At 40.8% G+C, this 16,043-nt stretch overlaps 1 protein-coding gene across 1 annotated transcript in view; it reads right to left on the reverse strand.

Annotated features, from left to right (window-relative positions):
- Positions 1–706: 706 nt before the first annotated feature.
- LOC140651515 (small conductance calcium-activated potassium channel protein 2-like) overlaps positions 707–16,043 on the reverse strand; it is a 96,687-nt gene continuing 81,350 nt past the window's right edge. The window contains exon 8 of the mRNA XM_072861057.1: positions 707–1,167. Coding sequence (XP_072717158.1) covers positions 883–1,167 — 285 coding nt within the window. The 3' untranslated portion in view covers positions 707–882. The remainder of the gene's footprint in view (positions 1,168–16,043) is intronic.

Genomic DNA, 16,043 nt, shown 5'->3' on the forward strand with positions numbered 1-16,043 from the left:
GTTTTGGAGATCTGCCATAATGCTACTTTCTCCTTTTGATGACCTAATATACTGACCACTGTGAAGAAGCTTGTGTTTTGGAAATAAAAATTCAGTAAAGGAATTTGTGGTACAAGATTCAAACAAGGAAAGCTGAAAAGGAATTTTGAAAAGGCTTAAAGTGTGTGCTGGTTTTCAGATTATGAAAGGTAATGTATTTGGTTTGTGGAATTTTGGGTGTTTGGGAGAACAGCTCTTCTGTCTTGCCTAGCACTTCTCTGCTCTGACTTTCTGCATTACTGTCTTTCTGATTTCTAGGGTAAATTATATTTTTAATTAATCACTTCAGAAATTGAAGCTGTCAGTGACCTTTTAAATGACTATACATACACAGCACAGTGTTAGATGAACACTTATTTTTTAATTTTTGTTTTGATTTTTATTTCCCTCCCTCCAGTGCAGTTTAGAGAATGAGTTTTTATACTGAGAGGATAATTACATTTGAATTTTGTTTCTTAAAGTTTTAGAATTAAGCCTTTTGATCATGAGCTTTTTTTTAACTGTTAAAGTCCAAGTAACCAAGCAAATATGTGCAGAAATTCACCTTTTTATTATTATTATATACTGTAGTAATAAAGTTTGTTTGAAGTGCATGAATAAAAAGTTAGTGAAATCACAGGAGGAACAATCTAATATAGCAATAAGAAGAAGTGCATTCACTGTGCATCTGAGGGGGGGAACAGTTTTCACTCATTTTGGCCTTAAATGTTGTGTCCAGGTTTCCAGGATTCCGACATCAGAACCCAGATAACACTGATTAGAACCATAGGGCTTTACAATAAAAGCTAAAATATTGACCATATGATGGCAAAAAGTCTTTTTTTGTGGTTAACTTATTCTCTTCTAGCTACTCTCTGATGAAGTCGGTGGTGCTGTGGAGGAGGATCTCCTTCTTCTTGACAAAGACCATGATCGCTCAGCACTGTAGGCAACATGTTTATAATTTTGTATCTGAGCCTCGAGGAGATCCCTCTGTTGTTGGCTGATTGTCTGGCTAATCAGTCCAGGGAGAGCTTGAATGCTACCAATTAAAGTTTCCAGTTTAGTTTCCAGAGTAACAATTCTCTTCTCAAAATCTTCACTTCTTTCATTTAAGTCAGAAATCATGTCATACATGATGTTTTGAGTCTGAAAGTAGAAGGATGTAAAAAAGGTTTAGAGAGATCTTACAAATATTGTAACATGCAGTGCAACTCTACAAGGGTTCTTAAATGCTTTTGCATTTCACAAAAAGAAGATATGAGTATTCTAACAAGATCTAGTCTTGTGAAATAATTTTACTTGCAGATGCATGACAGACTCCCTACTGGTGCTAAATTTATTGAGCAAAAATGTAACATTAATATTTTGAGTAGCGTTTTAAATGTCAAGCTCTTATTGAATTCGACAAAACACCAGACCTTTTTAGAAGTGTAGATGCTTAGAAATGCACCATCATAAGATTTATGAACAGAATTAGTTGTGTAAGTCACAAGGAGACCAAAGGTTCCAAAGCACAGTGATGCGCCCTTCACTTTTCTCCATTTCCTCTGATTTTTAAACACCTTCATACTTTTAAAAAGAAAACAATTTGCTTGTTTTCACCTTAAACTGTGCTTGAACCTGTTGTAATAAGAGTAGTTGGGTAGATTGTTTTTGAAATGTAGAGCAAGGAGTAAAAACTCAAGTGTACACTCCTCTACTTCTACCTTCCCCTGTCTATCTGACCTCTACAAAATGGTGTTTGGTATCAGAAAGTCTATAGGGTAAACTTTAAAATGTCATAATGCTTAGTACAAATGGAATCTGAAGTATGTTATTTCATAAAATCTGTCACTTTCTAGTTGACTTCCATTTGTTTCTCTTGCAATTCATGCAGGGAAATTACTAAAACTAATGACTGAATTTCTCCCTCTTGTAGATTGAGACTTCACATTAGACATAACCTAAATTTAAAATAACTGGTCATAATTCAGTAGATAAACTGGCTGAAGCTTATAATCCATTATAAAGGAATGAAAAATTAATTGAATGACTACCTGAAGTGCAAAGCACAGAAGTATCAGACAAGTGTCTATAATGCATTTTCTCTGCCCTGTTTCAAGATGCTAGCATAATTGTTGAAAGAAAACTAATCTACATTAAATAATATCTGAAAAGTCCTTATCAGTTGCCAGAAGCAAAGTGAAATGTATTTTCAGTAACTGAAGTTGTCAGGTGGTTCTCTACTGCAAAAGAGGAACAAACACTGAAGAGTTTTATGTTTGCCTTGATGTTGCACTTTAAATTGATCTGGGTTTTGAGGTGCCTAAAAAGTGTATAAAAGAAGTGTATAAAAAAAGTGTATAAAAGAAGTGTATAAAAACTTCTAATGAAGCTTCAAATGAAGTTCATATAAAATAACTGTTATATAATGCAGTCTAATGTGAAACATTGAATGCGCTCAGCACTGTAAGTCTTGTTATTGTTTTATGGTTTTTTTTAAAAACAAAACTTAACAACAGGCAAGTAGTGTGTGTTAGGTTATGTGATAAAATCTCATCTGCACACCCACAAATGAGCATAGACAGACAATGGCAGGTGGGGGAGCTGAATAATACCCTGCCATGGCTGCTCCCAGGCCCATAAAAGGAGCCAGCAGCCCATAAACAGGCCCATCTCCACAAGCCCAGAGGAGTGCGGGGGCAGAATTGAATCAAATAGAATAGAATAGTTCAGTTGGAAGGGACCTACAACAATCATCTAGTCTTATTGCCGGACCAATTCAGGGCTGACCAAAAGTTAAAGCATGTTATTAAGGGCATTGTCCAAATGCCTCTTAAACATTGATAAGGGCATTGTCCAAATGCCTCTTAAACATTGATAGGCTTGGGGCATCAACCACCTCTCTAGGAAGCCTGTTCCAGTGTTTGACCACCCTCTCGGTAAAGAAATGCTTCCTAATGTCCAGTCTGAACTTTCCCTCATGCAGCTTTGAACCATTCCCACGCATCCTGTCACTGGATACCAGGGAGAAGAGATCAGCACCTCCCTCTCCACTTCCCCTCCTCAGGAAGCTGTAGAGAGCAACGAGGTCACCCCTCAGCCTCCTCTCCAAACTAGACAAAACGCAGAGTCCTTTGCTGCTCCTTATAGGACATGCCTTCCAGCCCTTTCACCACCTTTGTTGCCCTCCTCTGGACACATTCAAGTATCTTTCTTAAATTGAGGGCCCCAGAACTGCACACAGTACTCAAGGTGAGGCCGCACCCATGCTAAATACAGCGGGATAATGACCTCTTGTGACTGGCTGGTTCTGCTGTGTTTAATGCACCCCAGGATGCGGTTTGCCCTCTTGGCTGCCAGGGCACACTGCTGACTCATATTGAGCCTACTGTCAACCAGCACCCCCAGATCCCTTTCTGCGGGGCTGCTCTCCAGCCACTCCTCTCCCAATTTTTACTTGTGCCTGGCATTACTTTGTCCCAGGTGCAGAATCCGGCATTTGTTTAAGGGATTTGTTTAATTTTTTTAAGGGAAAGGAGAGGAGGCTAAAATTAATCAGGTAACCAGAAACAGCATATATTGCATATATTCCAGGTATCATTTAGTCTGGCACCATTACTAAATTCTGCTGCTTCAGTATTTGTTTTAAACCAAGCTTCACAGGTTCTTTAAAAAAATGCAAATAAAATGACATTAAATATACTGAGGCTGTGTTTAACTTTCAGGTTCACCCAAATTTAGCTGTTAGTGTGTAAAGCAGTCTCGTTTCACATTGAAGCTTACTAGAATTTTAGTCACACAGCTTTCTTCCATTCTTAATGTATTTCTCCCATTAATTTACTCTCTCCCCATTCCTTCTCTATACCTGCTTTACTATCTCCAGAAAATACAGAAGAACATCTCTGAATCTAGCTTCCCAAATACAAATTCCACTACTAAACAGAAAAATAAACTAACTCACTGGAAATCCTTATTCACATACTGTCAGAAAAAAAAAAAGTATCTGTACTTTCTACTTACTTACTGATGCATCCAATGAATTTTGCAAAAGCTTCCAATAATTAGTCTCCAATTTCACTCCACTGATAGATTGTTTCAATAAATTCATCTGCTCCCTCACTAAGACCCAATCCTCTTCATTTAGTTCTGAGCTATCAAAGTTTCTGTGCCCAACAGCCCTCAAGAACCCCTCAAAAAAGTCCCTTGTAATTTTGCTGCATTTCCCCATCCCATTTCTCACCTGTCCTCCATACCAAGATTTCTAGATTTGCTGTTCCTTCTCCCCATTTTCTCCATCCCCACATTGAGTGAACTTCATGGAAAAAATAGTTGGAGTCTCACTCTCTAATGAGATGAGGGGAAAAAAAATGGGATAATAACAGTTTCTTTGCTCCCTCACATCCCATGAAGAGCAAAAGAGGAGGAAGATGGCCAATACAGCTTAAGGCTGAGCACTGCAGAAATGTGCTTGGCCTTTTGACAAAAGGACTAGGCAGGAGCTGCCCTACCCTATGTGATACAACAGAAAGAACCTCCCCAGAAAACAGACAACTCTTCTTCCATCTCCTTCTTGTGAAGGAGGGGAGGAAGGAACAAGTAATATGCAGGAGGCTTCTCTGGGAGGAAAAGAAAATTACTCCATACGATAGTGCATTGGGTATAAATGGCAAGAACAGGAAGAGAAAAAAAGAAGTCTTTTGGCCTAGTAAGTCAGGATAACACTCTGGGCGAAATGTTGATTCAATGGCATAACTCTGAATTGCGCCTGCTTACAGCAAGAATGCCAAGATGGTATGAGATTAATAATACAGAGTGGTTTCCTCACCACTTGCAAAGTGGCACAAAAGCTACCATGGAAGAGAAATATTAGAAAAAAACCCTCTCCCACCACAAAAAAAAAGGCTAGAGAAAGGACAACAGACAAAAGCAATTCAGTTTGATTTGAAAGTATTCCAGGCCTTTAGGATGAACTCTCGATGCTTAATAAAGTGTCACAGCAGTTATAATGACCAAAAGCTGTTAAAGACAGTAGCTTTATGTCTCATATGAAAGACATTGCCTGCAGCAGTAGAACATAATCACTCACAGGCTATGGAAACGACCTCTATGGTTTATTATACCTATCTGCTATTTTCCTTATCACCAGAACACTTTACTGCAACTGCAAGGTATTCTAGATTCAGACTACCCCTCTTGGCTTTGTGGGATACAACAAGATCTCAGGATTTAAAAATGGGCTGTTCTAGCATTTCAACAAAAGATAGAAGTAAATTACTACCTCATGTTTATTTTTTGCAGTACCTTGAAGGAAAACAAATTATGCTCATTCTTTAAATTACTAACAGCTTACAAAAATAACACGTTGAAATCCTACTTAAACAACTGTGGTGGGCTGACCTTGGCTGGCTGCCAGGTGCCCACCAAGCTGCTCTATCACTCCCTCTCCTCAGCAGGACGGGGGGAAGAAAATAAGATGAAAAAACCCTTGTGGGTCGAGATAAAGGCAATTTAATAAAAAAAAAGCAAAGGCTGCATGCAAAAGCAAAAGAAAACAAAAAGATTTATTCTCTACTTCCCATCAGCAGGCGATGTCCAGCCATTTCCTGGGAAGTAGGGCCTCCTCCTTTCTCTTAGCTTTTATTGCTGAGCACGATGTCATATGGTATGGAATATCTCTTCAAAAAGGTAGGAAACTAGGGGAAAGGTAATCCCGGCAGGAGGAGATTGCGACCACCAACTCACGGACCACCTACCCCAATTATACCACCGACTCAAATGATGAGGTTGAAGAAGAACAACTAAGCATGGGTACTAATTTACATGCTAGGCAAAGAGATTTTAACCAATCATTTAATAGAAGAACACTGCATATGCATTAGGAAGTTGAATATGTTAATGCTTTGTGTATAAATAACTGTTAATTTGAAAGGTGGGTGTGCTGTCTTGAGACAGGAACCCATATCTGCGCAAATATGCAATAAAATACCTCTGCTCTGTGTGTATATTGGCATTTTGCACACTGGGCAAACAAACCCCAATTCTTGGGACAACATTTTGGCAACCCAGATGGGACTGCGCTGACAGCCTTGCCTGGTTCGTCTTGCCGTACCCGACACGGGGAACAGAACTGAGAGGACTCCAGCGCACACCGACCTGTTGATCGGGGACTCCATCGGCTCCACTCCTGCAGTCGGGTGGTAAGCAACACAATGGTGCAACGCTATTGGAAAAGAGGTATTTTTCTGACCAAGGGAAGAAGGGAAAAGTCCTTTTGGGAAGTAGCCTGCATTTGGGGACATTTTGTCCAATCTGGGCTCTGCGTAAGACATACCAGGAAAGGTACGCAGCAGTAGCATACGAAGGGAGACATCCCTCGTTTTGGTTTGTGTATGAAACGGTGAGTTAGGAAATTCTTTTTCGGTACCGATATGGGCAGTGCTACTTCTCAGGAGACTCCCCTCTGTTCTCCCTTAGGATGCATCCTGAAATATTGGGATAAATTTGGAGGGGACCCCATGACAAAAGATAAATTAAAACGATATTGTAATCAATGGTGGCCACGATATCAATTGGATGATGGTGAAAAATGGCCTGAAAATGGATCTATTAAGTACAATACTATATTACACTTGATGTTATTCTGTCGAAGGACTGAAAAATGGGATGAAATACCTTATGTAGATTTGTTCTTTGCCTTAAGAAATGATTGGGAAGTTAGAAAAAAGTTGTAGATTTGTGGGTTCTAAATATCAAAATGGTATCTATCTGGTCAAGAAAAAGGATAGCAATTCTTGTTGTACAAGCTGTAAAACAAAAAGGAATGGTACAGAGGAAAATGATGAGGAAGCTCTTTTGGAATATTTGTTTACTACAGAGGAGAGAAGAACAGTTGTAGAAAAGGCTAAAGAAGGAGTAACCCAGGAACATGGAGGAGTGCCTAACATAGACACCTATTTCCCAAGGAGGGATCCCGGGTGGGATCCAAACACTGGTGGAGGGCTACAGAGAATAAGAGAATACAAAAAATATATTCTATATGGAATCCAGCATGGAATCCAGCAACCACAGAATTGGGCAAAACTGTATGAAATACGACAGGGAGATGAAGAACCTCCATTGGTCTTTTATGAAAGATTACGTGAAGCAGCTCAGAAGTGGACTAATTTGGACCCCGAAGATGAGAATAATTCTAGACTTCTTAATGTGTTGTGCATTGGTCAGGCAGCACCCAACATTAGAAAGAAATTACAGAAAGTGGATGGTGCTGATGGTATGACAATATCCCAATTGTTGTCAATTGCTTACAAAGCTTATAATAACCGGGATGAAGTAGAGGAAAAGGAAAAACAAAAGAAATCAAAATTGCAAGCTTCCTTGTTGGCTGCCTTCTCAGAAGGACAAGGAAGAGGCAGAGGAAGAGGCAGAGGAAACTTTAGAGGAGGATTTCGAGGTAGAGGAGGAAATCGTGGAAATACTGGGGAAAGTCATGGTAATATTCCTTTAGGAGCAAATCAGTGTGCGTATTGTAAGTGAGAGGGCCGCTGGAAAAAAGATTGCCCACGCCTTTCGAATAATCAGGAAAGAGGAACAGAGGCAGCTGCTGAGGTATTGGCAGAGATAGGATCCAATTGAAGGGGACCAAAGGAATTTATTAAAGTTTCCCCAGCCGATCCTCTGGTTCCAGTAAAGCTGGGGAACAAAACAATAGATTTTTTTAATAGATAGTGGAGCAACTCACTCAGTACTTACTGATTGTAAAGGACCTTTAAGTAAAATTAAGACTAGTGTAATTGGTGCCACCGGGAAAAAGACTCTAAGGTCATTCTTACAACCAATGGAGTGTACTATTGGAAATGCTACGGTAACTCATTCATTTCTTTATATGCCAGAGTGCCCCTTGCCATTGCTGGGGCGAGATTTGCTGTGCAAATTAAATGCACAAATAACTTTTTCTGAAAATTTGGTACAGCTACACATTCCCCCAGAAAACGCCTGGAAAGCACAAGTGTGTCTGCTGACTCAAGGTGAAAAGGATGAAAATGCAGACATTCCCAAAGAAGTATTGAATGCAGTGATACCGCTGGTATGGGCATTGGGGAAACCGGGATGAGCAAAAGGCGTTACCCCAATCAAAATTGAGTTGAAATCTGGAGCCCAACCAGTAAGAAAGAAACAATACCCTATCAGATTAGAGGCACAGAAAGGACTGGAACCACTCATTAACTCCTTTTTAGAGCATGGGCTATTATGGGAGTGCCAATTGGAATGTAATACTCCCATTTTGCCGGTAAGAAAGCCTAATTCTCAAGAATATAGGTTGGTACAGGACTTGCGGGAAATTAACACTCGAACAGTTGATACCCACCCTGTGGTGCCAAACCTGTATACTTTACTTGCTTCCATCCCTGAAAATAATATATATTTTACAGTTTTAGATTTAAAAGATGCTTTCTTTTGCTTTCTGGTGGATGAACAGAGTCAGGTCATCTTTGCTTTCAAATGGGAAAGCCCGACCACTGGACGCAAGACTCAATTATGTTCGACTGTACTACCACAAGGATTCAAAAATAGCCCAACGTTATTTGGTAATGTATTGGCAAAAGAATCGGAACAATGGCAAGGTAATAATGGACACATAACCATGTTGCTATATGTTGATGATTTATTAATTGGCTCAAGCAATTGCAGTGAATGTCTTGAAGCTACAATTAGTTTGCTGAATGTTTTAGGACTTGCAGGATATCGCGTCTCCAAAAAAAAAAAAGGCACAAATAGCAAAAGATAGAGTTCGATACCTGGGATTTGAAATCACGCAGGGACAAAGGAAATTGAGCGCAGAGTGGAAGGAGGCAATTTGTAGAATTGCTGTACCTACATCAAAAAAACAACTGAGAGGGATCTTGGGTATGGCTGGATGGTGTCGGTTGTGGATTCCTAATTTTGGACTGATCGCTAAACCACTATATGCTGCCATCAAGGGTCCGGAGGGACTATTTGAATGGACTGCTGAGTGTCGAAAGGGTTTTGATGAAATCAAGAAAAGACTTATGGAAGCTCCTGCGTTAGGACTTCCAAATTTAGAAAAACCCTTTCAGCTGTATGTGCATGAGAGGCAACAGGTAGCTTTAGGAGTCCTAACTCAAATGTTGGGAAGCTGGAAGAGACCTGTGGGGTATTTCTCTAAACAATTAGATGAAGTCAGTAAAGGATGGCCTGCCTGTCTGAGAGCTGTTGCTGCAGCAGTGATCTTAATTGAAGAGGCCAGGAAACTGACCTTGGGACAACCCATGACCGTGTTTGTACCCCATGCTGTGATCTCTCTCCTAGAAAACAAGGGACACCATTAGATTTCTCATAGCAGGCTGGCCAAATACCAGGCTGTTTTGCTGGAGCAGGATGATGTTACCCTTTCAATATCTGCCACTTTAAATCCTGCGACTTTGCTGCCAATCTCAGAACAAGATGAATTACAACGTGATTGTCTGACAACAATCAAACAAGTTTATTCCAGCTGACCGGATTTACAGGATACTCCTCTTTCTGATTTTGATTTAGAATTATATACAGATGGAAGCAGTTTCATGTCCAGAGGAAAGCGATGTGCTGGATATGCAATAGTGACCAGAGACCATGTTTTGGAAGCCAAATCTTTGCCTTATAATACATCAGCCCAGAAGGCGGAATCGATCGCTGTAACTCGAGCTCTAGAAATAAGTACCGGGAAAAAGGCTAATATTTTCACAGATTCAAAATATGCTTTTGGAGTTGCCCATGCTCACGGGGCAATTTGGAAAAAAAGGGGACTTTTAAACTCACAAGGAACTCCTGTTAAATATGGAACTGAAATTATAAAATTGTTATGAGCTGTATTACAGCCAAAGAAAGTTGCAATAATTCATTGCAGGGCCCACCAAAAAGGGAACAGTGATATAATCAGGGGAAATTGGAAAGCAGATACAGCTGCAAAAGAAGCAGCTCTGAAAAGGTCGAATGTGGAAGGAGTTTTTATCCCAGGATGTCGTCTAGATCTAACTCCACCACAATACACTGAAAAGGAAGATCAATTAGCTGAACAATTGGATTGAATTAAAAATGAACAGGGATGGTGGAAGACACCTTTAAAACAACTTCTAATCCCCGAAAGGACAATGGAATTTGTATTAAAGAAATTACACCAAGAAACACATATGGGCTCAGATGTATTGGTCCTTACTGCAAAAAAAAATGTTATAGGAGCAAAAATGCAAAGTATTGCAGACATAGTGTTAAAAAAATGTCCAATATGTTGTGCTAACAATCCAAAGGTGGAAAAGAAAACAATAGGAGGAAATGTAAAATGAGGAATGACGCCCGGGGAGCACTGACAAATAGATTTTTCAGAGTTACCTAGATGTAACCAGTATAAATATTTGTTAGTCCTGGTAGATACTTTTTCTGGTTGGCCTGAAGCTTTCCCCTGTTGCACCAATAAGGCAAGAGAGGTAATTAAAATAATGTTAAAAGAAATAATTCCTAGATTTGGTATTCCAGAAGGAATATCTTCTGACAATGGACCTCATTTCATAGCAGAAGTAGTACAAGGAGTATCAAAAATTTTGAAGATAAAATGGGACCTCCACACCCCATGGAGACCTCAGTCCAGTGGAAAGATAGAGCGAATGAATCAGACTCTTAAGAGGCAAATTTCAAAATTATGTCAGGAAGCTCACCTCAAATGGGTAGAAGCCCTACCCTTGGCCCTATTGAGAGTTAGGGTAACCGCAAGAATCAGAGAAAGAGTAAGCCCCTTTGAGATAACGTATGGAAAACTATATCCTACTAATGCACTCACAATAAAAGAGGATCAAATGTACATTAAAGGACAGGAAACAGTTAAAGAGTATTTAATTTCTCTTTCACAGATCTTATCTTTGTTACATAGGTATTTAAATCAGAGGACACCTTTGCCTTTAGACACCTCTGTCCATCCTTTTCAGCCAGGAGACCTTGTCTACATTCGAACTTGGAAAGATGAGCCACTAAAGGAAAAATGGAAAGGACCATATGCTGTGTTACTGAAAACTTACAGTGCAGTAAAAGTGGATGGAGTGGACTTTTGGATTCATTATATGAGAGTCAAGAAAGCACCATCTCTGGAGTGGAAGCAATGGACTTCTAGAGAAACAGGACCTTTAAAATTAACACTTTCTCGTACTTAATGAATTGTACTTGGGATATTAGAAGGCAGCATCAAGGTATAGAGTATATAAAAGCAATCTTAGTAGTGGTTATAATAATACTTTTTGTTTTACTGGTTATAGTGATTTATATTCAGAAAAATTATAGCACATTGTGTGTGAACAGGTCCAAACATGACAAAATTAAAACTGGAATTAGTCTTACTGATTTACCAACTCATGTACAGTTGTCATAGCAATTTAGTCCTTCAACTTGTGCAATCCTTTGGGAGAATCCACAATGAATCCACAGCATGTTTACCATTACCAAAGTCAGCAGCATCCCCTTTAGATTGGGGAATTTTAACTCTGGATTTAAACCGGACTTTTGACACCATGCTGACCAATGGGACAGGAATATTAGAGTTCAGTTTAAAAAAGAAAAGGTATTTGGACTGGGAAAATGGAAAATTTTAGGAGATGAATCTAAGAATTTGTGTTGGCACATTAATGAAACACAACAGCCAGGAACAGTTAAAGCAGCAGAATCTTGTGATCGATTTCCTTGGGGAATGCAGTTCCCCTCTGTTTGGAAGACTGCTGAGGAAGGAGAATGGCATTATATGCAACCAACTCCTTGGTGCATAGATTGGATAGGAGACCAATCAAAAGAGAAGAATAGAAATGTAATCTTACCTTCAAATTTGACTGTGAGCAAAATAGGAGTCCCTAATGCTTATAATTGGAACTGTACTCGAGTCTATGACTGCTCAACAAAGGTATCTGAACCCCAAAGAATAGGGTTCTATTCTAGCTAGAGCTCTTCGATTGGGATGTTTACGGATCAATATGTGCTGTTCAATATTTTCATCAATGACATTGACAGCGAGATCGAGTGCACCCTCAGCAAGTTTGCAGACGACACCAAGCTGAGTGGTGCAGTTAACATGCAGAAGGACGGGATGTCATCCAGAGGGACCTGGACAAGCTGGAGAAGTGGGCCCAGGTGAACCTCATGAAGTTCAACAAGGCCAAGTGCAGGGTCCTACACCTGGGTCGGGGCAATCCTTGGTTTCAATACAGGCTGGGAGATGATGTGATTGAGAGCAGCCCTGTGGAAAAGGACTTGGGGGTACTGGTAGATGAAAAGCTGGGCATGAGCCAACGATGTGCGCTTGCAGCCCAGAAGGCCAACCGTATCCTGGGCTGCATCAAAAGAAGCATGGCCAGCGGGTCGAGGGAGGTGATTCTGCCCCTCTGCTCTGCTCTGGTGAGACCCCACCTGGAGTACTGCATCCAGCTCTGGATTCCTCAGCACAGGAAAGACATGGACCTGTTGGAGCGGGTCCAGAGGAGGGCCACAAAAATGATCAGAGGGCTGGAGCACCTCTCCTACGAGGACAGGCTGAGAGAGTTGGGGTTGTTCAGACTGGAGAAGAGAAGGCTGTGGGGAGACCTTATAGCAGCCTTCCAGTACTTAAAGGGGGCCTATAGGAAAGAAGGGGACAGACTTTTTAGCAAGGCCTGTTGTGACAGGACAAGGAGCAATGGTTTTAAACTAAGGGAGGGCAGATTTAGAGTGGATTTAAGAAAGACATTTTTTACAGTGAGGGTGGTGAGGCACTGGAACAGGATGCCCGGAGAGGTAGTGGAGGCCCCATCCCTGGAAACATTCAAGGTCAGGTTGGATGGGGCTCTGAGCAACCTGATCTAGTGAAAGATGTCCCTGCTCTTGCAGGGGGGTTGGACTAGATGACCTGTAAAGGTCCCTTCCAATCCAAAGGTTTCTATGATTCTATGATTCTATGCTTATGTCGAAATTATTCAACATCCATAAAAGACACCTGGACAGGGATGATGATTAAAGACAAAGTCATAAATTGTGAATGGGAAATTATTCTCCCTATAGGACATACTGTGTGGGTAAGCAGTGATGGGGTTTGGTCAACCCAGTTATCTTTAAAAGGACCAAGGAGACAAATCACCCTAGGAATGCTAACCTTCCGTCCCTTGTAGAGAAAACAACCTCTAACTCCTGAATTATGGGGAAAAGTTAAACAATCCAATACAGACCCTTGGCAACATCCATCAACTGGAACAACGGTAGGATGGATATTAGAATCCATATTTAGCCCCTAAATAACATCTTTTAGAAATCGTGTTTGTTTACATAATTTGACAGGGCAAATCGAAGCATTAGCGAATGCCACAAAAATCCCTCCGCATGACTTAAATGTACAACTACAAGCCACTTCAAGAATGACTCTTCAGAATAATCTAGCATTAGATCTCTTGTTACTGCATGAGCACGGTGTCTGTGGTTACTTGAAACTAAATTATGACAAATGTTGTGTACATATCCCAAACGTAACTGAAAATTTAGAAAGGCAACTTGACGCTATTCAACGCGTAGCAAAATCAAGCCGTAATTTGAGGGAGGCAATGGAAACAGGATGGCTTAATAAGATTTTACATGGTTTAGGATTCTCCCTAAGAGGATGGTTACAAAGTCTGTTACAGAATTTAATTATCTTCGTAATAATTATAATTGTTTGTGTCATGTTTGGATGCTTAAAAAGTCTAATCACTAAACAAATATCTCAGTCTTATGTGTTAGTTGTACAAAATGGAGGTGAGACTTGTTGAAAAATTGGATTTTGATAAGTCTCAAAGGGGGGAATTGTAATAATAAAATGTAAGTATACAATTCACAAAATGTTGATGCTGCTATAGAAATCCACTGTAGAGCCCTACCCTATCTCCATAGGAACTTAGACAATGTACCTTTGTCTAATAAGCAGGATGTGGCTGTCGAAAAGCAGAAGTGTAACAACTGATGTATTACTAGCCTAGTTAGTAAACCATGAAGAACCCCTTAGATCTGCCAAAAAGGTAGGAAACTAGGGGAAAGGTAATTCTGGCAGGGGGAGATCGTGACCACCGACTCGCGGACCACCTACCCCAATTATACCACTGACTCAAATGATGAGGTTGAAGAAGAACAACTAAGCATGGGTACTAATTTACATGCTAGGCAAAGAGATTTTAACCAATCATTTAATAGAAGAATACTGCATACGTATTAGGAAGTTGAATATGTTAATGCTTTGTGTATAAATAACTGTTAATTTGAAAGGTGGGTGTGCTGTCTTGAGACAGGCACCCATATCTGCACAAATATGCAATAAAATACCTCTGCTCTGTGTGTATATTGGCATTTTGCACACTGGGTAAATGGCATCAAATCTCTGATGAAGATGCAAAAATAATATTTGTGAGTAGTGCACTCCCAAAGCAAAAGGTAGGCCCAGGAGAGCCTCAGCCCCAGAGCCTACTGTGAACTAGCACCCCCAGATCCCTTTCTGCGGGGCTGCTCTCCAGCCACTCCTCTCCCAATTTTTACTTGTTCCTGGCGTTACTTCGTCCCAGGTGCAGAATCCAGCATTTGTTCTTGTTAAATTTCATGCCACTGATGATCGCCCAATGCTCCAATCCATCTAGATCCCTCTGCAAGGCCTCCCGTCCCTCAAGAGAGTCAACAGCACCTCCTAGTTTAGTATCTTCAGCAAACTTGCTAATGGTGCATTCAGCTCCTGCATCCAGATCACTGATAAAAATATTGAACAGAACTGGCCCTAGAATTGAGCCCTGAGGAACACCACTGGTGACTGGTCACCAGCCAGATGTAGCCCCATTTGATGTAAGGGCCATAAAAAGGCCCTAAAGGCCTTGTGAAACAAGATACTTTTTGTATAAACAACGCATGCCTTGCTAACGACTGTGCCCTTGAAGAGGAACTAAAAGACTGATAAAAGGGGAACATCCTGCCCTAGAAGGCGCGGAAGACTGGGGGAGTGCCAAAGAAACATGAAGTCAGAAAAAAACTGCGGTAACTAGGGAAAAGGTAAAGGCGGCAGGGGGAGATCGCGACCACCAACTCAATACAAGACTGAAAAGACTTGCCCCCCCACGCCTGCAAGGAGCATGTGTGCTAATTTACATAGAACTAACCAATGATAAATGGAGTAGTAATTGCTAAGCAATAAACATAAACTTGGGCAGGTTTTTACTAATCATGTAACAAGATAAATATGCAATAGTTCTTTAGTAGAGTGTGCTAGCTTTGTGGAATAACCACCTAGCACCCATCTTTGTGCAAACATGCAATAAAATACCTCTGCCCTGTGTGTATATTGGCGTCCTGCACACCGGGTAAATGACCCCACGCTTGTGGGATAACACATTCACTACAACCCTTTGAGCCCTGCTGTTCAGCCAGTTCTTCTCCCAGTGCACCATGTACCTGCTCATCTCACAGTTGGACAACTTGTCCAGAAGGATGCTGTGAGGGACAGTATCAAAAGCCTCACTAAAATCCAGAAAAACTACATCCACCGCCTTCCCTTCATCCACTAGGCAGGTGACCTTATCATAGAAGGATATCAAATTAGATAGACAGGACTTTCCCTTTGTGAACCCATGTTGACTGTGCCTGAGGATTGCATTGTTCTTTAAATGCCTTTCAGTAGTACCCAGTATGATCTTCTCCATAATTTTTCCAGGAACTGAGGTTAGACTAACAGGTCTGTAGTTCCCTGGGTCTTCCCTTACTCCCTTCTTGTAAATTGGAATAACACTGGCTAGCTTCCAGTCAGCAGGGACCTCCCCAGACTCCCAAGATCTTAGGTAGATGATCGAGAGGGGTCCTGCCATAACATCTGCTAGCTCCTTCAGTACTCTGGAATCCATCCCATCAGGCCCCATGGACTTGTGAACATTCAGCTGATACAGCTGGTCCCTTACAATTTCGGTGTCCACAAATGGAAAGTCACAAGTATTGGTATTTTGGGTTCGTCTGTTTCTTCCAAAGTCTCTCCCCATTAC

Source organism: Ciconia boyciana, chromosome 4, assembly GCF_034638445.1.
Source record: "Ciconia boyciana chromosome 4, ASM3463844v1, whole genome shotgun sequence".
Taxonomy (NCBI): Eukaryota; Metazoa; Chordata; class Aves; order Ciconiiformes; family Ciconiidae; genus Ciconia; species Ciconia boyciana.